Source organism: Primulina tabacum, chromosome 6 (assembly GCF_025594145.1).
Source record: "Primulina tabacum isolate GXHZ01 chromosome 6, ASM2559414v2, whole genome shotgun sequence".
NCBI lineage: Eukaryota > Viridiplantae > Streptophyta > Magnoliopsida > Lamiales > Gesneriaceae > Primulina > Primulina tabacum.
In genome coordinates, this window is record NC_134555.1 from 9,996,635 (window position 1) to 10,019,241 (window position 22,607).

Here is a 22,607-nt window from a genome sequence, read left to right on the forward strand (position 1 = left end):
GTCTCCCCCTCCCGAGTCGAACTGAATCACAGGTTCGAAGTTCGATTAATTGTGTTGTTCTCGATTTAGTTGTAAACCAAGAACAAAAATATGCTTGCCAGTAACTCACGACAGTGATTAAAGGTTGATCACATATAAGTAACATTAGGTACATTATATAGATCCAATTCCAAGTATTACATATTAGCTCATATGGAAAGTAAAAACCTCACAATATATTAATAAACTAAACGATTTATTTATGACACATAATTACTTGAATTTGAGCCAATAAGATTTGAAAAAAAATTCTTGTTAGACCGACTTATGGATCAATTTTGTGAAATAGATCTCCAACACGACACGACTCATGAAAAAATATAATTTTTATGTCAAAAATATTATTTTTCATGGTAGATATGAAACGGATCGACCCATCTCATAAACATAGATCCATGACATAGTTTCATAACCAACCTCCATTTTCGTAAAAATAAAAAAGAAAACGAGGCTAAGATTGCATCTTGGGTGAAAGATATAATTGGGACATAAATGACCCTCAATTTTTTCCTAACAAAAAATATATAAAGGACTTCACACAAAATTCTTCCTCTTCTCTGACAGTAAAACAAGATTACAGCTTCTGCAATCTCAGAAAAAAAAAAGGAAAAAAAAGAAGAGAGATTACAGCTTTTGCTTCTAAAATAAACATGGAAAAAGAATCATTAATACTAGCCATCCTGTATGCGGTTCCCGTGTGCTTGCATAATTTAATTAATTTTAATATATATTTTTAATAATGAAAAACTTATTTATAGATTTAATTAGATAATGAGCACACAATAATTTATTATGTAAAATAAATCAAGTTTAAAAGGGGGGAGAGAAAAAAAATGGAGGATATGATTGTAAATTGCTAGGATTTAATAGTAAAGATTTTGGCGTACCAAATTCACACAAGTCATTCTTATTCTGTCCATTCACTTCATCAAAGATAGCACTTGAAATTTGAATGAATTAAACAACCAGAAAAACAGGGTAAAGCATCATCCCCCGCGCGCGCGCGCATATATATATATATATATCAACTCAAACCAGGAACAAGTGATTCAACTGTATATAAAACACCAAACTCAATCAAGTGTACCTTTCTTTTGTTTCCGTTGGTATCGTATAAACATTTCTTCGATTGTGTTGGTTCACTGTACATCTTATCTTTGTCAAACTTGAACGCTACCGTTGTTGATGGTGTTCTTTTGATGGTTTGAAGCAAGAAGGTTTTCAAGTGATCGGTTTTTTCGGTTGCGAACCTTGCCTGCCTCCTTCAACAGTCCAGCCAACCTCTTCTTCTCATCTTCCACGTCTGGATTTGCAGTCCCGAGCTTTTCTTCTCTCATTCCAACAATGAGTTCAAGAACTTCAATTGCATTATCCACCCTACACAAAGAGAATCAACATCTTTTCAAGAGGGATATGAAAACCAAAACTAACGACTTGTGATAAATGCTCTTTTGTAATCACAAAATCGTAGGCGCAAGTGAATTTTGTAGACAAGAGAGGTTTTTTACCTGCCAACTGCATCATACGTGCCAGCAAGGTTACTGTATACTCCAAGCGTATCAGGGTGATATGGTCCACATTCTTGCTCCAAAATGATTCTTGCTTCTTCAAATAATTGCGTTGCCTCGTCAACAGCATAGCGTTGCACACAAGCAAGGCCCATTTGATTGAGGGCGATCCCAAAGAAAGCCGATTTTTTCTCCCCACTGGCACGGAGCTTTGTAGTTGCACTTTTAAGGTAGGTGTAGGACTCGGAATACTTCCCTAACATGTAATACATAACTCCCATTTGAGCTTCAATGCCAGAAATCGTGTTTTGCTGACCAGGGGCGTCATTGTATATCTTTAGTGCCTTTTGTAACAACTTAAGTGCCTGTTCAACCTCGTCCATTGACTCGTATATTGCCGAGATATCAGTAAGGCCACTAGCTGTTTCCTCAGGAGCAATCCCAGGAACTGGTTTTTCGTAGATTCGAAGGGCATTCTCACAGTAGGATTTAGAATCCCTGAATTTTCCAGTCTTGTAATATAAGTCAGCTAGACGAACAAAAACAGAAGCAACCGTGGGATGGTTTTCTCCTTTCGAGGATTTAAGAGACGTCAGTGCTTTTTGATATGCGAAAATTGCCTCATCAAACCTATTTAGAGACAAATATGCGTCCCCAATGCTGCAGTCAATGGATGCCACTTCTTTTTCCTGCCCAACGGCCACCATGGCCATGCTAGCTAATACGAGATGCTCAAGAGCAGCCTCATGGTCACCCTTCGATTCACAAATCATCCCCATGAGTCTTCTATCTGCCGCCTCTTCAAGGGAAGCAGGCAAACCACTCTCTCTATGTGTGTCAAGAGCCATCTGACAAAGCTTTTGAGCTTCATTAAACTGCATTGCTTGCATGTGAGCTTCAGCCAAATACCTACAAGTCTCACCGACTCTAGTGTCATTATCTCCAAGAACTTGCCTTTGTAAATCAAAACCATTTGTGTAACATGAAATTGAGTTCTCAAACTGACCCAACATCGCAAAAGTATCCCCCAACTGCATATAACCAGCGAATTTAGCAAGGGCGTGATCTTGGCCATTCTCGATCACAGGAATCTCAATCGAATGCTCCAAAAGTGGAACAGCATCAATATACTGGCCTAAGCTACAGTATATTGCAGCAGTTACGTGCAAACACATTACCATGTCTAAACTTGGCTTCCCACCAGCACATTTCTCAAATGATTTTGCAGCACGCAGTGCTAAGTCAAGAGCTCTCCTGGGATTATCTCCAGAAGACATCAAATCTCTAGCCTGCTTGAGCAGAAATGGCCCAAGGTCAGGGTTGTCTAAGCCCGCTTCAGAGGTCTCATTCCCATTCTGCAATTTTGGAGTACATATTGGAGAATTTTTGTATTTCTTTAACGGAAAGCCTACAGCTGATGCTTTTTGAACATTCTGCTTATCAATGCAAGGCTTCGCTGAACCTTTGCTCCTAGGACTTAACACTGAAGAAGCATTCTGTGACAAGTTGTCGGGCTTCTCTACTGAAGACCTCTCTTTCTTAGAACAAGAACCACTCTCAAAATCGCTATTCTCAGGCTTCTGTATCTCTTCATCCTCTTCCAATATCTGCACCTCTCTCATCTCTCCTTCAACAAGATGACGTAACTCTGAATCAATCCGAGACTCGTCTCCCTCAGATCCAAAACTACGCCTTGATGGCGATTGATCTGAACTCTGCATCTCACAGACTTTTTCGTAAAGATGGTCGATGGAGGTATCCACCAACCCATCAGCGTTATCACCTATATTCCCATTCTGAGGACCCTGGGAAGTCAGACTGCCATTAAAAGTCCCATTAGCACTCGGTTTTTCCTTAGCATTCTCATCCCCAATCACTTCACCGTGAATCCCTTCCATAACAATCCCAGGCATACTAATACGCTGAAAATAAAGAAAGACCCACAAAACAAAATCAAACACCTGCTACACAATCTCAAAGATCAAACAAAGTAGAATATACTTCAGACAAATGCAACTATGTTTTTAAATCCAATCCTCACACAGAAAGGAAACCAAAAGAAAAAGAGATCCAAATTCAAATATTCAACAGATGACTTCAGATGCCCTTCATGTACTAAAAACAGAACAGTCACGAGAATTTCGAGAAATAGAATATGCTTAGCCGTCCCTCTTCAAACAGATCTTGACAAATTACGCAACTTAATAATACTTGACATCAGTGTGAAATTATTGCACCGAACTCAACAATAACGGTTTATCAAAGATAAACACACACAAAAAAAAAAAAAAACACCTCGTGTAAATGTGAACATCACGACTGGCGACATTTAAAGTGATCACATACTGCACTTCGATAAAAAAAAAAACAGAAAATAACAAAATTTAAACTGAAACAAGAAACCAAGAAAACAGATAAAACGAAACCAAACAAACAAAAGACAAAAGATCACACCTTTAACTAAAAATCCATGTTGAAGAAGAAAAACCCACTGAAAGAAAAGAGAAGCTAGTGGGAAAATGTAGTCTGTCTTTTCTATGGATATTTTTTATAAGGTGGGTCTGACTCTGATGGTCGTAAAATATAGATTTTGACGATAAAAGCGAAAACGACAAGCGGTGTGAATTCGTGGGAAGAGGGAGGGGAAAAGTGGGAATCTGAATGGTAAAATAGTTGCCGAGGTATAATGTCAGAGTGAAGAGGGAAAGCCGACTTCTTTCCAAACCAAACACTCTCTACGGAAATTCTTCTGCCATCGCCGCTTTCTTGTTTTAACGTCCTTCTTGCCACGTGGCATTCTGTGGTTGAATATCTACTTTTACTTGTACATCTAATATGCACAAAATTCGATCCCGATGTCCCTACGTCACATGTTTGATTTAAATAAATGCGAAAATATAGCCTCGTACTTCATATATTATATTTTTTTCCTGAGTTACGAAAGAGTAATTAAATTTCAAAACCGAGAACTCGTCTCGAAATTGAGATCATGCGCATCCGCACAATTCTTCATTTATATGAGAAACTCATTATCTATCTCATTAGGATATTCTTATCATAGATTAAAATTTTGGGACAATGTAACAAATAAAATACAAAAAAAAAAAAAAAAAACATTTGACGCCTCTGTATGAAGTGTGACATCTAAAATCATAATTTGCAATGAACGTTGACAAATGTGTTAATGGTACGGTGAAGTTGCTGTAACTGCTTAAATGCTGTGGGGTATGATAGACATTCCATATGTTTTTAGGACAACTTTGTAGTAATTATTTATATTGTAAGTACATCTGCATGCCTGGCATTTCCTATTTATAAATTTTAAAGTTACAAATTCATTATTTAAATTTGTAACGCAATTAGCTGTTAGAAATTTAAAATTGTTTCCCTCTGAGCTATTAATAGCAATATAATTATAATCATAATTCATTTTAAATCTTGCTGACACATGTAACAATTACTTTTATAATCATAATAGATTAATGTTAGGATAATCGTATATTGTGTCAAAAGCTACATCAGTTAGTCAAGACACGTATTTTATTTCCATATGCTCTTGACAGTTTAGAGTGCATCTATTTGAGTGCTAATGAGTCGGGGTTGTTACGCCGGTGATTCTGAAGAGGTACATGTCTATCTGTTGGTGTTGTCCTTTAGAGATCAGTCTTATTCTTTCCCAAATGCTGGTCATGTCCCTAGCAGAGACAATATTATGTGTTAAAATCTGATATTAGTCTTTTACTGTCCACCTAACCAACCAAATCAAGTGACGCAACATCAACAATTTGGAGCACAAGAACTTCTCAGGAGATCACTCGTCTTATTACTACTCTCATTCATGTACACTTAACCCAATATTCTTTAAAGAAGTATAGAAATATGTTTATTGGAAGACTTGAACTCATAACCTTGTTCTAGTATCAATTATAGGACTGAGTGCTGGCTATTTTATCAAAATCTATAGTTGATGATAACGATTCAACTCAAATATTTTAAACCTTACAATAGTTCACAAACACCACGTTTCATTTGTTTTATCGAACATAAACAATTATTACATCCGAAATTATATGTTACATCCGAAAATTAATATAATATGTATTTTGGCACCAACCAAATTAGAAAATCAAAAGACACTTTAGTGGATTAAATTATTACAGGAAATGGATAAAATTTTAAAAATAAGTAAAAGCCAATTATATCCCCTAATTTATATTTTAAAACGTATATAAATACGATAATTAAACTTGAGATGCTAATTTATCGCAACTATTTGAATCTTATCTCAATTTTATCCAAATTCAATTGATCATATCATCTCTCATTTAAAAATTCATGAAAAAAACAAGAATCGTATAAAAAATTTATACAATGTTTTTACTTAAAAAAAATGTAAGGTCATGTAATTTGGAGACCATGTAAAATTTATACAATATTAGGAGACCATGTAATTTTTTTAATTAATAAATTGATAAAATAGTTTTTATATATTATTTTTTTTTGCGGTTCGAGAAATTTACATTGTATCAACTAAAAATTTATATGAATTTTATTAATATTATCGATTAAAATGTGAATTAATCAATTAATATGTTAGAAAAATCGTGGAAAGTGGCTGTGAGGTCATCAAAATAATAGAATAAAATTATTTAATGTCGAATATAACAAATGAATTTGAATCTTACTATATATCATTCCTTCGAGTCTCTAAAGCTCAAGGAAACAATAGAATAATTTATGTTTTTATTTCAAATTACACAAATTTTTTTTTAGACGGTCTCATGAGTCAATTTCATGAGACATATATCTTAATTGAGTCATCAATGAAAAATATTATTTTTTATGTCAAAAATATTACTTATCATTGTAAATCTTCAGTTAGCTTTGATCAGTTCGATTGCCTCCGATTATTTAACTAATTAATTATTAGCTCGGGCAACTTCAGTTTAGATTGTTTTAGTTCGAATTAATTCAGTTGAGCCGATCAGTTCTGCAATCTTAAAAAACTTTATTTGTCGAAGCCCGAAATTTTTATTCTAACAATTTCTCTCTGTTTGGTGTTTGACAAAACATAGAATTCGAGAACTGATAAACTTCATTGTAGATAAAATAATCTTCAAATATACAGATTCATACAAATACAATAATACCTAGCTGAACTGACTGCTCTTCACTTTGTAGCTATTTTGTCAGCAGGTCCTTGATCAGTTGATTGACTAGGTATTTTCTTAGAATTATTTAATTGCTCTTCTTCCCCCTTTTTGTCAACACCAGCAAGCTTAGAAAGAAGGTCGACTTCCGAGCTGACTTGAGATATGGCATTCAGAATATGTTCCTGCATCAAATCCATCCATTTAGACAAGCTTGTATGTACGAAATCAATTCTGTTGACAAGCATGTCCTGAGTCTGGAAAAGAGCTGGAATTGTCACTCTGTCTCTCTTCAGTTGATCAACAAGGAGAAATAAGGTAGTGATATCCTTTGTAACCTGCCTGAGGTCCTTCATAGTATTCTCCTTGAATAAGTCAAATATGAGCGTATGCATCAGCTGAGTTGACTTCATTTCAGAGACAGTTGCTGTCAAATTGTGTAGACTGGACTGAATACCTTCAAGCATAATGTCAGTATCAATGGGTACTTCAGGAGAGAAGGCTTCAGAAAATTCAGGAGCTTTTCCTTTCTCTTTTTCTCTGAAAGGTACCATTTCTAAGGCATGGGATTCAGTCATAGCCTGTTGCTCCAATTCAGCTATGAAGGCTTCAACTGCTTTCTGCTGAACGTCTTGAACTGAGGTGTTGAGCTGAGGAGCAGTTGAACTGGACGACACATCAGTTGGCTGTTGCATATCAGCTACTTGATCAAAAGGCAACTGGGCCATGTCATTTTTCAGTCATAACAACTGAATGAATCTCATCTTCAATTTCTTTTAGCATAGCCTCCAAGGCTAGTTGTTCTGTTGAGCTTTGGCATACATCTTTCTCAGCTGGTTGAACAGATTCGAAGTTCAGCTGGATGTCAGTGGCAACTGATTGGATTACTTCGTCAACGTTGGCCAATGACAACTCAACATCTGTGTATAGAGGTTGTCCAGCTGGTTGAGATGATGAAGGTACATCAGAAATGGATGGCTGAATCAGCTCAGGAACAGATTCAGTTTCTCGCTCAGAAACTTGTTCAACAACTTACTCATTGACTACTTCAGTTGGATGACTTTGTTCAGTTGATTATGGACTTGTGGTCTCAACCGGTATGTACAATTGCTGATCCATCTCCCATAGTTTGATTTTCATTTGCAGTGAGATGAGATCTGATTCCAGCTGCTGAAATACTGCTATGTCATCATAAGCAGTTGGACTGGTTGGATTGTAATCAAATTTCAGCTCGGTAGTTACTTCAGCTAGCCTCTGCATCCTTATTAAATCAAAAAATATTCTCTTCGTTTCAAGGCTTGTGCGATGGTTACAGCCTTGACCGTCTTCAACAATGTAGTCTCTAGAGTAATAAATTCCTTTAAAACTGACTTTTTCCACAGCCGTCTAGCAAAGACTATAGTTCGGAACTTTACCCATTCATCAAAATCTTCCAGCTTAGACTCAGCAAACTCATTTATTTCACTCAGATGAGGTCGATGTGAGTCCGAATTGGCACCATATCTGACTCCGTTTCAGCTGGAGCTGTCAACTGCTCCTCTGCCACTTCAGTTAGAGGGAACTCCTCAGCTGTTTTCGGACTGCTGGTATCCACTGGAACGTGTAACTGCTGTCCTATCTCCCAATTCTTAACCTTTATTTGGAGAGAGATGAGATCAGAGTCCAGTTGTTGAAAGACTGCTCGATCAGTGTATGCATTCGGACCAGCTGGATCATAGTTCGTATTCAATTCAGCTGTCACCTCAGTCAGCATCTTGATTCTCATTAAGTCAAAGAAGTATGACCTTCTTTCCATAGCTTGGGCAACTGAGGTTGCTTTCACAACTTTCATCAGTGTTGACTCCAGTGATCTAAAGTTTTTCAGAACCGCCTTATTCTTTAGTTTCTTTGCAAGTGTGACAGTTTTGAATTGCACCCATTCTTCATAATGCAATATTTTCAGCTCTGCATGCTCATTGAAGGCATCCATAGTGAGATCAATTTGGGTTTGAATAGCATTTATGGGTCACAGTTATTCAGTCAGCTTCGCCTTTCCCTTTGGATCAGTTAGAGCATGAGGCAGATCTAATCCTGACCTAGTTGTGTCCACTACCTCTCTGATCAGCACTCCTTTTGGGCGTGCTTGTGATAGGATTGTGGGGCAGACAACTGTGGTGAGAGGATATGGAATTCTAGTCAGCTTTAGCTTCTCACTGAATTCAATTATGATTGTAGAGGGGTATCTAGCTGCAGTTTTTGTTTTCAGTTTGGCTGCAGGTAGAACTGACTGAATTAGAACTACATGAATAGGTTCCTCAGCTCCAGAGGGTAGTAGTACGAGCTCAAGAAGAGCTCTTGGAGTAGCTGTCGGCTTAATCTTCTGAGACCTTGGCTTCTTCAAGAATTGAGGAGAGGGGGTCAAATCACTGGTGGACAAGACCAGTTTCCTCTTTGACTTAGGGGCAGCTGCTGTTTTTGCCTTAACAGCTTTCTTCGATTTAACAGCTCCTTCCTCAACTCCACTTTTTTTGGATTGAGTGTTTTGAACAGTGTAGACTTTGAACTTGGTGGTTGAATAAGATGATTTCAGAGGAACCCCTGAATCTTCAATCAGTTTGCTCAGTTGAGGAGCAAACCCCTTTGACTTCTTGACAGTCTGAAAGATGTTCTTCAAAATAGTGAATATGATTGATGACCAGTTGACTTTGATTCCTTTCATAATGGCGGTCAGCACCTGAAACTTTTCTAGTGTTTAGGCGGAGAAGGAAGTGGCCTTGGCTAAGATGCCCTTTGTAGCAATATCTGCCAGAAACTGATATTCTGGCTTCAGTGCTCGCTTGGCATCAAAAACTTTTATTGGCTGCCCATTGGCAGAAAGAAGTAGTTGCATCTCTTCAATATCAGCGGTAGATACTTCAGAGAATCTTGAAATTCCGTCAGCTGGCAGTTGAAAGAGGTTGCTGGAATAAGCTTCATCAATAATCATCGAGTGATTATTGACTGTCATATGAGTCTTTCCATTAATGGTGACTGAGCTGGACCCATAAATTGATAGGAGCTCAGGAGAGTAAAGTTCCTGAGTAGCCAGCCCTAGGAAGTGACGAAGCTCAGATGCTTCAATCTTCTCAAAAAACGTTCCGAAATGATTCGTTAGAGCTTGAGAGAGTTGATTTAAAATTGATTTCAACTGCATTCAACAAGAAAGCTGGGGTTTGTAATGCCATTTGGATCTTGAATTTTCTCTGTAAAGAGAGAAAAGAGAGTACATGTGATTTGCTCTGAAGAATTTGAGACTTGGAGAATTTGGAAAGTGTGAGAACAAATATGAGAAAAGGCAGTTACTAAATATGTCTCGTGACTTTTCAAATTTTAGACGTGTGACAGTTCGTTATAAGTTTGACCGTAATAATAGGTCATTCAATAAGTCCTAAAATATTTCTAAAGTAAGTCAATAAGTCCTAAAATATTTCTAAAGTAAGAAAACTTAGTCTCAGGTAGTGGCTTAGTGAATATATCTGCTGCTTGTTGTTCAGTTGAGATATATTCCAACCTAATGTCTTTGTTGAAAGTATGATCTCTGATGAAGTGATGTCTGACATCAATGTGCTTGGTTCTGGAATGAAGAACTAGATTATATGTAACCGCAAGAGAGCTGGTGTTGTCACAGAAGATTGGTGACTCTTCAGCTATCACTCTATAATCTTTCCAGAGTAGTTGAGCACAACAACTTCCAGTAGCTAAATATTCAACTTCAGTTGTAGAAGTAGTAATGGATGTTTGCTTCTTGCTAAACTATGAGATTAGTCTGTCTCCTAGAAACTGACATGATCCACTTTTACTTTTGCGATCAAGCTTACATCCTGTGTAATCTGCATCTGAATATCCTACTAAATTGAAGGATGAATCCTTAGCATACCATAAGCCCAAATTTTGTGTGCCTTTTAGATATTTCAATATGCGTTTAGGAGCTAAGAAATGCGATTGTTTAGGATTAGCCTGAAATCTAGCACATAAATAAATATAAAACATAATATCAGGACATCTAGCAGTTAGGTATAATAAAGAACCTATTAGACTTCTGTAGATTGCCATCTCAACTGTTATTCTCCCTTCATCTTTATCTAATTTAACTAATGAACTCATGAGAGTGGATGCAGTTGAACATGTTTCCATGCCAAATTTCTTTAGCAGTTCCTTTGTATATTTGATCTGACTGATATAAATACCAGTTTCGAGTTGCTTCACTTGCAAACCTAGGAAGAATATTAGTTCATCCATCATGCTCATCTTGAACTTATCCTGCATCAGCTTAGCAAACTTGTCGCATAGTTTGAGATTAGTTGACCCAAATATGATATCATCAACATAATGAATGATCTTTCTTTGTAAATTTTAACAGAGTTTTATCAACTGTTCCCACTATAAAATTATGATCAATTAAAAACTTGGATATGTCTCATACCAAGCTCTAGGTGTTTGTTTTAGACTATATAAAACTTTATTAAGATGATAAACGTGATCAGGGAGTAGGTGATTTACAAAACCTAGAGGTTGTTCTACGTAGACCTATTCTTGTAACTTATCGTTCAGAAATGCGCTTTTCACATAGATTTGATATACTTTGAAGTTTTTGAAGGATGCGTAGGCTAGGAATATCCTGATTGCTTCCAATCGAGCAACTGCAGCACATGTCTCGTCGTAATCTATTACTTCATCCTGTCTGTAGCCTTGTGTAACTAGTCTCGCTTTGTTGTTCACAACTGAACCATCTTCGTTCAGTTTGTTCCTATATACCCATTTGGTACCTATAATAGATTTTGAAATTGGTCTTGGAACTAGAGTCCAGACACTGTTATGGGTAAATTGATTTAGCTCTTCTTGCATAACAATTATTCAACTGGGATCAGCTAGAGCTTCTTCATTTTTCTTTGGTTCTAATTGCGATATAAAGGCAGAATGTATAAATAAGTTCAACATCTGATTTATAGTTTTTATCGGATCAGATAGGTTACCTATTACCAAATTCTGAGGATGATTTCCGCTCCATCTGTAGTTTGGATATGTTAGACATATTTGTATATCTTGTTCAGTTTGTAACTGACCAGTTTCTTCTTCTTCCGTTGAAACATTGTCAGTTTGTGTTCGAATGTGATCTTGTTGTTCTACAAACTGATCATTTGGAACTGTATCCTGTCCAACTGGTTGTTCTACCACTTCTGGCTCTGGTGTTCAAAGGATGTTTTTGACAACATGATTTTCATCTTCACTGTCATCCTCCAAACTTATATTTGTTAAGCGATTAATCATCTCAACTAGATCAGTTGGCTTATCAGTTAGCACAGTTTATCAAAAATAACATGTATAGATTCTTCAACATTGAGAGTACACTTATTAAATATCCTATAAGCTTTACTAACGGAAGAATAACCAAGAAACAATCCTTCATCTGACTCAACATCAAAGGCAGTTAACTGATTCTTATCATTGTTATGAAAGAATCATTTGCACCCGAATACTCTAAAATATGAACCCACACTTCTCTTACCATGTCAGATCTCATAGGGTATTTTCGAATGATTCTTATTAATCATTGATCTGTTCTGAGTGTAACACACTGTGTTAACTGCTTCTGCCCAAAAAATTTGAGAAATACCGGGATCAGCTAACACTGTTCTTGCTGTCTCCTTAAGAGTTCGATTTCTTCGTTCAGCTACACCATTCTGTTGTGGTGTTCTTGCAGCTGAGAACTCATGCCTGATTCCTAGATTTTCAAGAAACTGAGATAAAGTCTGATTGACAAATTCAGTTCAACGATATTATTATGTCAACCCCATTTGATTTCTCATTTAAAAGTCTCTTGAAAATTTTTATCAGTTGCGAAGCAGTTTGATCTTTTAATTTAAGAAAAATTACCCAAGTAAATATTAAGAAATCATCAACAATCATTAGTGTATATTTCATTTCCCACTATGCTCATGACTTGTATTGGACCAAATAGATCCATATGCATCAGTTCTAAGCATCGAGTAGAAGATTTATTTCTTTTATTTTTGAAAGATGATCTCACTTGTTTCCCGAAATGACAAGAAGAACAAATTTTATCTTTTAAAAACTCGCATTTTGACAGACCAGTTACCAGTTCATGTTTCCTCAATTGTGCGATGGCTTTGAAATTTAGATGGTCAAATCTTTTATGCCATAGCCAGTTCTGAGATTGATTTGAGGCCACCAAACAAACTGGCTTACCGGGTTGATTGCTCCAACTTACTTTGTATGTGTTTCAACATCTATTTCATGTTATAATGACATCACCAGTTGCATTTTTGACGGTACATGCATGTTTAATAAATTCAACTAAATAATTATGATCGCATAATTGACTGATGCTGATTAAATTATAATTCAAATTATCAACAAGTAAGACATCGTCAATAATAATATTACCATGGATAAGCTTTCCCTTACCCAAAATTTTACCTTGTGAGGCGTCCCCAAAGCTGATCTTGGGACTTGAATATTTGATCAGTTGAGATATCAGTTCAGTATTTTCAGTCATGTGTCTTGAACATCCACTGTCCAAGTACCAGACTGAATCTTTGATCAGTTCACCTGTAACCTGCAATCTCAAATAATAAAAAATTTGGTATCCAAATATATTTGGGTCCAGTACTGATTAGTCTTTTGGGAACCCAGATTTGGATCAATCAAACTGGTCTGCAAGTTTCTGTGTTCCAAATAACTTTACCTAACTTGTGTATGACAAGTGAGTGTGGTGAGGATGTTGCTGAATCAAAGAATTACTTTCACTCTTTTCAGCTATCAGCTTAGCAATCTCCTATTTGACATTTAAACTTTCAGCTGATTTAAAACTATTAGCCGTGTCATTTGAGGGATCATTTTTCTTAACCTTAGCTTCTTCAAAGGAGATAACTAGTTTGCGGTACTCGTTAACCATATCGTGCAATGTGGAGATGAGTTCTTATTGTGTGAAATCAGTAAAATTATAGTCGAATACCTGATCACTGCTGGAATCCAGCTCTGCATCATAAGTCATAAGGTATTTCACTTCCTCTTCATCACTTGAGCTCCATGAGCTCTCGATTTTAGATGCTTCGCTGTCAGTTTCAGCCCACTTTGAGTTATTCTCTCCAGCTACCAATGCTTCATTCTTTCTTCTGGGTGACTTTTTCTCATCCTTGAATCTTCTTATGTGCTCAAAGGGATTTTTACCCTTTCCACTGATTTTTTGCTATCCTTTTTCGGCTTTGGACAATCAGCAATGAAGTTTCCAGTCTTTCCGCAGTTAAAGCACGCATTTGGTTCCTCATTTGATTCATTTTTATGATAGTTTCTTTGGAAGAAACCTTGATTCTTCCTCATAAACTTCAAAAATTTCTTTACAAACAATGACATTGCGTCATTGCTCAGTTATTCTGCTGACTTCTCAACTGAAACTCTTGGTTCTAGTTTTAGTGCACTTAAACCAGTTGTAACTGCTTACTCTCCTTCTCTGTTTTGCATTTCAAACTCGCATGCTTTTAAATCTGCAAGTAAGTCACGTAACTCCACATTATTCAGATCTTTCGATTCTCTCATGACCATAGTTTTGACATCTCATTCCTTGGAATGACCACACATTACTTTTAATGCAATATCTTTATTCGAGTGCACTCTTCCTAGTGCATTCAATTCGTTCACGATGCTACTTACTCTTTCATCAAATTCACTCATTGATTCTCCGGCTTTCATCTTGATGTTGTCAAACTTTTTAACAACAACTGAAAGTTTGTTTTCCTTGGTCTGCTCATTTTCTTCACACAACTGAATTAACTTCTCCCAAATTTCCTTAACTGATTTACAAATTTTAATTTTGCTGAATGTGTTTTTATCCAGTGTCTTGTATAAGATGTCCTTGACAACATTGTCCAAGTTAGTCTTTCTTTCATCTTCTGAAGTCCACTCATCTCGTGGCTTTTCTATACGATGTGGTGCTCCGTCAGTAAGAGCAACAGTTTTTTTGGCTTTCATAATCTTCATGGGTCCGTAAATTATGACATACCACATGTCATCTTCCTGAGCAGCTAAATGAGCCTGCATTCTGATCTTTTAATCGTCAAACTCTTCTCTAAAGAACATGATAATTTCGTTGAATTATGGCATGACTATCAGTTTGAGCATGTGAGAGTATACAAGACAAGATTAACCGCTCTGATAACACTTGATAGGATCGGTTAATGTAGTTGGAGAGTTTAGAAGGGGGGATAGAATAAACACTCTGGCTTTTTGAAATCTTTTGAAGAAGAATCAATTCTTTAATTGGACTGATTTTGAAATCTTGTTAGTCGATATAAATTAGTCAACTAATGATAGTGCAAAATTAGACGAAAATGTAGATTGAATACTGAGGGTGAGGTACTCTAAAAACTAAATAGATAACAAAATAGAACACATGATTTTTATGAATGTTCAGAGTCTTAAAATGCTCCTACGCCACCCTTCTATATCAAGATTATGTTTTTCACTAAAAGACTTTGATGTATTACAACATATTATAATAATCTACTTCAGTTGGACTTATACACTGCCAAACTGAAACTCTTAGTTTTTTAATACCTTACAACAAATAACTGAATCGCTCTTAAGGAGTAGCCTGAATGCTATAAATAAATACAATGAAATTAAATTTAAGTGTGAGATATGTAAACTGAGAAATGATCGAAAAATGTATCGCAACTGATTGATGATTGTAGATTGTTTGTCCAATATATTTCACCAACCTTCTTCAACTGAATCGATAAGATATATATAGTTTTGATTCCAACAGTCACATTGAATGCATTTAATGATTAATATCCGTTGAATCGTCGTCTAGTCCAAGTAGATGACTTTATCTAATAGTATACGAAGTATCAAACAGTTTTGATTTTGTACAAACTGTAAGTCTTTCGGCTGATACTACAACTGATGACGTGGCTAACTGATCAGGAGTCAACTGATCGACAGATCAATTCAGCTGATCAATATTAGTTCTAACTGATGTCATTTCAGTTTTGGATACTTCAGTTGATAAAGGTTTTTCCAATTTAGTTACGCGAAGTATTCACCTCCAATTGCCAATTCGTTTACTGAACTTTATGTCATCAATTTTAAATCTTCTTTCAGTTATGATCTCTTGATTACGTCCGATCAGTTTGGTTCTTCAGTTCTTTTGTGGATTTAAATCTCAAACTCTGAAACTTATAATATTCCAACAGCTTGATGCTTCTTAAAATGACACATCTGGACGGATTTAAGCCCATATAAAAATTGGTCATAGCCCTTTAATGCACATGCCACATTATTGATCAAGTGCCTATCTACCGAGCCCAACCATATAGTAAGTATCCGAGCCAAGAGTCCGAGCTCATGAATTTCTAATAAGACCAGATTCAGCAACCTTGTTTATTAAAGGTCCGAACTGTTTACTAGAAGTACATGCCCATTCATGTGGCCAGGAAGCCCGAGATCGAATGCACTTAGAGAATTTGAAGACATTCTCGTCGATAAATAAGAGAACTCGATAAATACGAGATTCGATCAAATATCAACGAGATAAGGCAAGAGTCCTAGCCGCTATCAACTAGTCGGCATGGTTAAGGAGTCATCTCATCTCAGGTGGAATTTATACCCTAGCAAGAATCCTACTCCTATAAGGTATCTATCCCCTTATGCATCTAAAAATTCAATTTATTGACTACTATTTTACTCACTCACATTCACTTGCTCAATTAGCACTATTATATCTCACTCTAAAGTTTACTATCCGGATTGATTTAAGCATTGGTGAGATCATTCTGGAAAAATCTCCGATGCCTCCTAACCTTAATTTTGATTGTGCATAACCTACAGTACCGACCCGATCCATTGAGCAACGAAGATTGGAAGACCCGCTCACCAGGCCAAGCCCAAAGTAAAATTTTGGTATCATCAATTAGCGTCGTCTGTGGGAACTTGAAGAAAAAGATATAAGATTGCAAATAAAATATGAAGAGGAAAGATGTTTCACCGTCAAGAGAACCTAGAAAATGAGAATCGTGAGGATAAGCACCGCGAAGAGGAATAAAATGAAGAATATTATTATGGGGAGCCGAATCATCTGAATAGTTTATCCTCTTCAAAGCAAGATCGCATCCTGGTCTTCCTTGGAAGAGCCCTTGGTATTCCCCCGAACAACTTTTGGTCTTCCATGGAAGAACCCCTGGTCTTCCCTGAAAGAGTTTCTCATCTTCATGGAAAGAGCCCATCCTGGTCTTCATCTAAAAAGCCTTTGGTCTTTGTCCGAGCACACCCTGGTATTCTACTAAAGAGCCCCTGGTCTTCCCCGAAAGAGTTTTTGATCTTCAATGGAAGATCTCATCCCGATCTTCCTCTGAGCACACCCTGGTATTCTACGAAAGAGCCCCTGGTCTTACCCGAAAAAGTTTTTGATCTTCAATGGAAGATCTCATCCCGATCTTTCTCTGAGCACACCTTTGTCTTCCGCCAAACACTTCTCATCTTCGTCCGAGCAAACCTTGGTCTTTCGTCGAGCACACCTTATTTTGATTTTCAATGGAGAGATATTGATCTTTCGCCGAACAGTTCATAAGGTCACATTTTGGTCTTACTCGGAAGAGCACGTCTTGGTTTTCCTAGGAAAAGTACATCCTTGTATTCTTCAAAATAGCACATCATGGTCTTCTGAAAAGCTCATCCTACGCTTCCATGCAAGAGCACATTCTAGTCTCTCTCACAGAAGCACATCCTTAAGGGCTCATCATGGTCACGCTTAGAAGAGCCGATCTGGATCATACTTGGAAGATCTTATTTTGGTCATCCTCGGAAGAGCTAACCCTTGGAAGAGCCCACCATTGTCATCCTCGGAAGAGACGATCCTTGTGATTTTCAATAGATGCTATTCTTTGATTTCTTTCTCATCAATACACTTTATTACATTGGTCATACAGTTATTTTTGAAACATATGATGTGGTAAAGTAATTTAACACAACAAAATGAAAGCCAAACACTTGTTGGCAATCTTTGCAAAGACGCTTCCAGACAGAAAACCTCGAAAATCCTGACCAGCTCGATGTCATGTAAGTCCACGAATGTGACATTCACTAAAGCCTGACCATCTCGGCACCACTTAAGACTACGAATGTGGCATTTACAAAAACCCAACCAGCTCGGCACAAAGTAAGATCACAAATGTGGCACTCATAAGAGAAAAATCCACACATGTGATACTCGTCAAAGCCTGACCATCTTGGCATTATGTAAGACCACAAATGTGGTGTTCATAAAAGAAAAACCGATGGATGTGGCATTTGTCAAAGCCTGACCATGTCGGCAATATGTAAATTCATGAATGTGGCATTCACAAAAACAAAACCCATGAATGTGATATCCATGCATAAGCCCGACCACTAGCACAAAACTATGTAAGCCCATGAATGTGGCATTAACAGAAACAAAGCCCAAGAATTTGGCATTCATTCAAAAGCCCGACCACCAGCTCCGCACTATGTAAGTCAACAAATGTTACATTCATTAAAAAAAGCCCATGAGTGTGGCATTCATACGAAAGCCCGACCACCAGCTCGAAACTATGTAAGTCAACGAATGTGGCATTCATAAAAACAAAGCTCACAAATGTCGAATTCACTCGAAATCTCGACTCTCAGCTCATCACTTTGTAAGTTCGCGAATGTGGTGTTCATAAAAACAAAGCTCACAAATGGGGCATTCATAAAAACAAAGCCCCAAAATGTGGCATGCATCCAAAAGCCCAACCTTCAGCTCGACACTATGTCAAACCACGAATGTGGCATTCATAAAAGAAAAACCACGAATGTGGAATTCGTAAAATAAGACCACGAATGAGCTATTCATGAACACGAATGTGTCAATCACTAAAATCCTGATCCGATCGGCATAAAATAATCCCGCAAATGTGGCATTCCAAAAGCAAGACACAAATGTGACATTCACCATAAGTTCGACCGCATGCTCAGAAACGTGAATGAGATTCGTATTCTATGGCTATTTATTTCATCTCGAACTCTCTCAGGTTGGCGTCGATGATAATCTATTTTAAGTCTGTCTTCCAACCAGCTCAGATAATCGACATCTAAGTTTATTACTTAACCAATCTTGTTTTCAAGTCAAAAGGGCTCGGACAGTCATCATGTTCGTGTTTTATGTTTATTACTTAACCAATCTTAGTTCCAAGTTAAAAAAGGTTTGGACAACCATCCTGTTTGGATTTCATACTTATTACTTAACTAGTTTTGTTTTCAAGTTCAAAGGACCCGGATAGCCATCCAGCTCGGGGTCTTATTTTATTACTTACCCAAATATGGTTTCAAGTTTATATGAGCCCAAACAGCCATCCAACTCGGGTTTCTTATGTCATTATTTAGCCAAACCACACAAGAATCATGCAAACAGCACTTCAAAAACGTAGCGCACTTCGGTCAAAAAATCAGAGATCTTGAAAAATTCTTTTTGATTTATTGAACCGTTGGATCGGGCTTAAACTTTTACAATACGTCCAAAAGTAAGTAAAATAAATTGTGAATGGTGGAGATCGAGTTTGGATAATGTTTTGACCTATTTAAGAACAAAAAAAATAGGTAAGTTATTCTCACCTAGAATCTTAGCAGTTTTCTTGCGGAGTCTATATACGAAAAACTAACTGTTGGATTTGGCTGAATTTTGGATATGCTATTCAAAACATAAGACGTATTTTGAATGGTGGAGAATGGATTATGAGCAGTGAATCGATGAAAAGAAAATTTTGAACATGGATAATATTTCGATACTTGGCATAACTTTGACTCAAAAATTTGACAGCACTTAGGGAGATGATTTTCAAAATATAGACTGAATTCGAAGGTGTAATTTTTGAGAATAGGATGAGGGTATTTATATGTGATGAGGTGAAAATCCTATCATAACTCGGTTGGTATTTATTTCATAATTTTGAGATAATTCTTCAATGCATATTACCTTATTGGTGAAAATCCTATCAAACTCGGTCAGTATTTATATGTGATGAGGTGAAAATCCTATCAAACTTCCAAGTAGCTTCTTGTTCTGTGTGGTTGGACCATTGCGCCTTGATGTAGAGAATGTTATGTCGTCTTAGTACTTGGTCTTTGGTGTCCACAATCCGAATAGAGACCTCATCATATTTTAGCCCTTCTCCCAAGTTACTTTAGATCATGAACGGTTCAATTTCCAGAACATGGCTTGGGTTCGGGATGTATTTTCTTAGCTGAGACATGTGGAAGCGATTGTGAATCCTTGATATATCAGGTGGAAATGCTAGTCTGTAAGCTAATGTGCCCAATATCTCCAGAATTTCTAATGGTTCTACGTACCTATGATTCAATTTTCTAGCTTTACTGAATTGAACGATTTTTTTTATTGGTGAGACCCTTATATAAGCTGATAGGATCGGTTTAAAGGTTTTTCAAACACAATATTGTCAATGTGCTGCAAGAGCTCGTATTCTAAGAATGTAAACACCGATGAATTAAATTGAATTTGATTTTCAAACCAACCGGAAAATACTCGAAATAATTCTTCCTTAAGAAAGCTGATCAGTTTAAAGCTTTTAATTGTGAGAACTGAATAACTGAAATAAGGGGATCAGTTCGAGCTTGTATCATTTCAGTTATGGGAAGAACTGAACTGATATCAGCTGAACTGATTAAGTCAGTTTAAAACAATAGTTAAACAGTTAAAGACAAAGGATATGTTTATGGATGTTCGGAGACTTCAACTGCTCCTACGTCATCCCTTCTACCACCTTGATATCATCTACTAGAAGACTTTGATTGATTACAAAAACTATAATAACCCATTATAGTTTAGGACTTACATTACTACCTAACTGAACTTCTAGTCTAGACTGAAGGCAGCACCTTCCAGCCAATACTTGTTTAACGTCTATGTGCGAAGACTACATACATAAGTTTAATGTCTTTGTGCAAGACTCACTCAACTATTCAATAAGCTTATCTCTCTATATTTGTGAGTGATTGTGTGTGCGTGTGTGAGAACCGATCTATGAATACAACACGAAAGTGTTCTCACACACTTAGGGAATTATGCTTCTAATCTAAGCTGATAACACATTGAAGTGTTCCCTCAAATCTGGGCTGGTTGCTTCTTGTAAGCTGATATGAATTATGTGTGCCCTATCTTCCTCTCCTTTTGTTCTTCACACACTCTGATGTTGATGGTCTTGATCTTGTATTTATAGAGACAATGTGACCGTACACCAAGACTCATCAAATATGTTCGTTGTAGTTTGAATTCGTTCCTCAAAATTTGTCTTGTGCTTTCCGACAGTCATTCTGGAACATTTCTACTTAAGCTCTGTGCAACGTTCACTATTGTACTTTGATCGTACAGTTGCTTTTATACCATTGTGCACAGTTGGATTCCACTTAGATAAGCTTGTCGTGTTCTGCAAACTGATTGGCTCCTAACTGATGCTCTGAACTGGTCAGATGAACTGGTTTGGGGAAATCAGTTGGCTCGTCAGCTGAACTGATTTCACTGAATCAGTTGGACTGGTCAGTTGGGCTCTTCATCAGTTGGTCGGGCTTCTGCTAAGCCACCTATCAGCTGAACTGGTCTTTGATTTATCAGTTGGCTGGTTCAGTTCGAACAATCAGTTGGTTCTTTCATTTTGCGTCTCGATAGCTTTAGTTTTGGCTCGTAAACCGATCAGTTCGAATCCTAATCAGTTTTAGCTTTCTGCGCACGTAGGTAAATTAATTAAAAACAAAATAACAAGTTTTGTTAACATCAAAATCAAGATTGCGAACATGAAATGTTCCAACATAAGCTTTTCACCCATTGTGAATTCCACTGGTCTCCTTTTAATATCGGCCAAATCTTTGCCAGTCTTTTGAAGGCTTGAGTCTATCTTTAATGATTGCCACTTTGTTCACTATCACTTGGATTAGTTGTGGCCCAATTATGGCACTTTCCCCTATTTCGTCTCAGTACAGTGGTGATCAACACTTCCATTTGTAAAAAGCTTCATATGGAGTCATTCCAATACTGTTGAGATAATTTTTATTGTAAGCAAACTCTAATAGGGGTAGATATTCACTCCAATTACTACTGAAATATAGGGCACATAACCTTATCATTTACTCTAGGGTTTGAATTGTTCTTTTTGTTTGGCCATCACTTTGAGGGCGCTAAGCTATACTAAGAGTAAATTTCGTTTCCATGGTTTCTTGAAAGGTCTTCCAAAAACGTGACACAAATTTTGGATCTCTATCTGACAAGATGCTTGCTAGCATTCCATGTACCCGCACAATATTATCCATGTATAGAGTAGCCACCTTTTCAAGATTGTAATTCATGCAGATGAGTATGAAGTGCGCAAATTTTGTGAGTCTATCTATGATTATTTATATCCCGTCATGACTCTGTCTTGAATTTGGAAAACCTACTACGAAATCCATGAAAATATGTTCTCATTTCAATTCTGAGATTTCTAATGGTTGCAGTAATCCTCCCGGTCGATGATGCTCTACTTTCACCAGTTGGCATACTTGGAACTTAGAAATAAATTTGGCGATATCTTTTTTTCATTATGTTCCACCAGAAACTTTCTTTCAAGTACATATACATCTTTGTACTACTGGGATGGACTGATAATTTTGACTTACGCGCCTTTGACACCATTTCTGGTCAAAGAATGTTGATGTATGGCACACACAATCGTCCTCTCATCCATAAGATTTTGTCTGGGTCCACTTGAAAATCCGTTGACTTTCTTTCCTTGGCTTATACTTTGAACTTCTCTAGTGTCATCTCTCGACTCTGATTTAACTTAAGTTCTTCCCAAAGGCATGGTTGCACGGAGAATGATGCTATTGT

The 22,607-nt window shown here is 36.9% G+C and overlaps 1 protein-coding gene across 2 annotated transcripts; it reads right to left on the bottom strand.

The window, feature by feature from the left end:
- Positions 1-993: 993 nt before the first annotated feature.
- On the bottom strand, positions 994-4,281 carry LOC142549134 (protein KINESIN LIGHT CHAIN-RELATED 3-like). Of its 2 annotated transcripts, none has more exons than XM_075657927.1 (3): positions 3,843-3,915; positions 1,548-3,469; positions 994-1,416 (listed from the first exon to the last, which is right to left on the bottom strand). In XM_075657927.1, the coding sequence occupies exons 2-3, from the start codon at positions 3,458-3,460 to the stop codon at positions 1,200-1,202; spliced, it is 2,130 nt and encodes a 709-aa protein (XP_075514042.1). In that variant the 5' UTR covers positions 3,461-3,469; positions 3,843-3,915; the 3' UTR covers positions 994-1,199. The 2 variants fall into 2 exon arrangements, with proteins under 2 accessions (XP_075514042.1, XP_075514040.1); XM_075657925.1 differs by lacking the exon at positions 3,843-3,915 and adding an exon at positions 4,002-4,281 and having other exon boundaries at positions 995-1,416.
- Between the last annotated feature and the right edge of the window lie 18,326 nt (positions 4,282-22,607).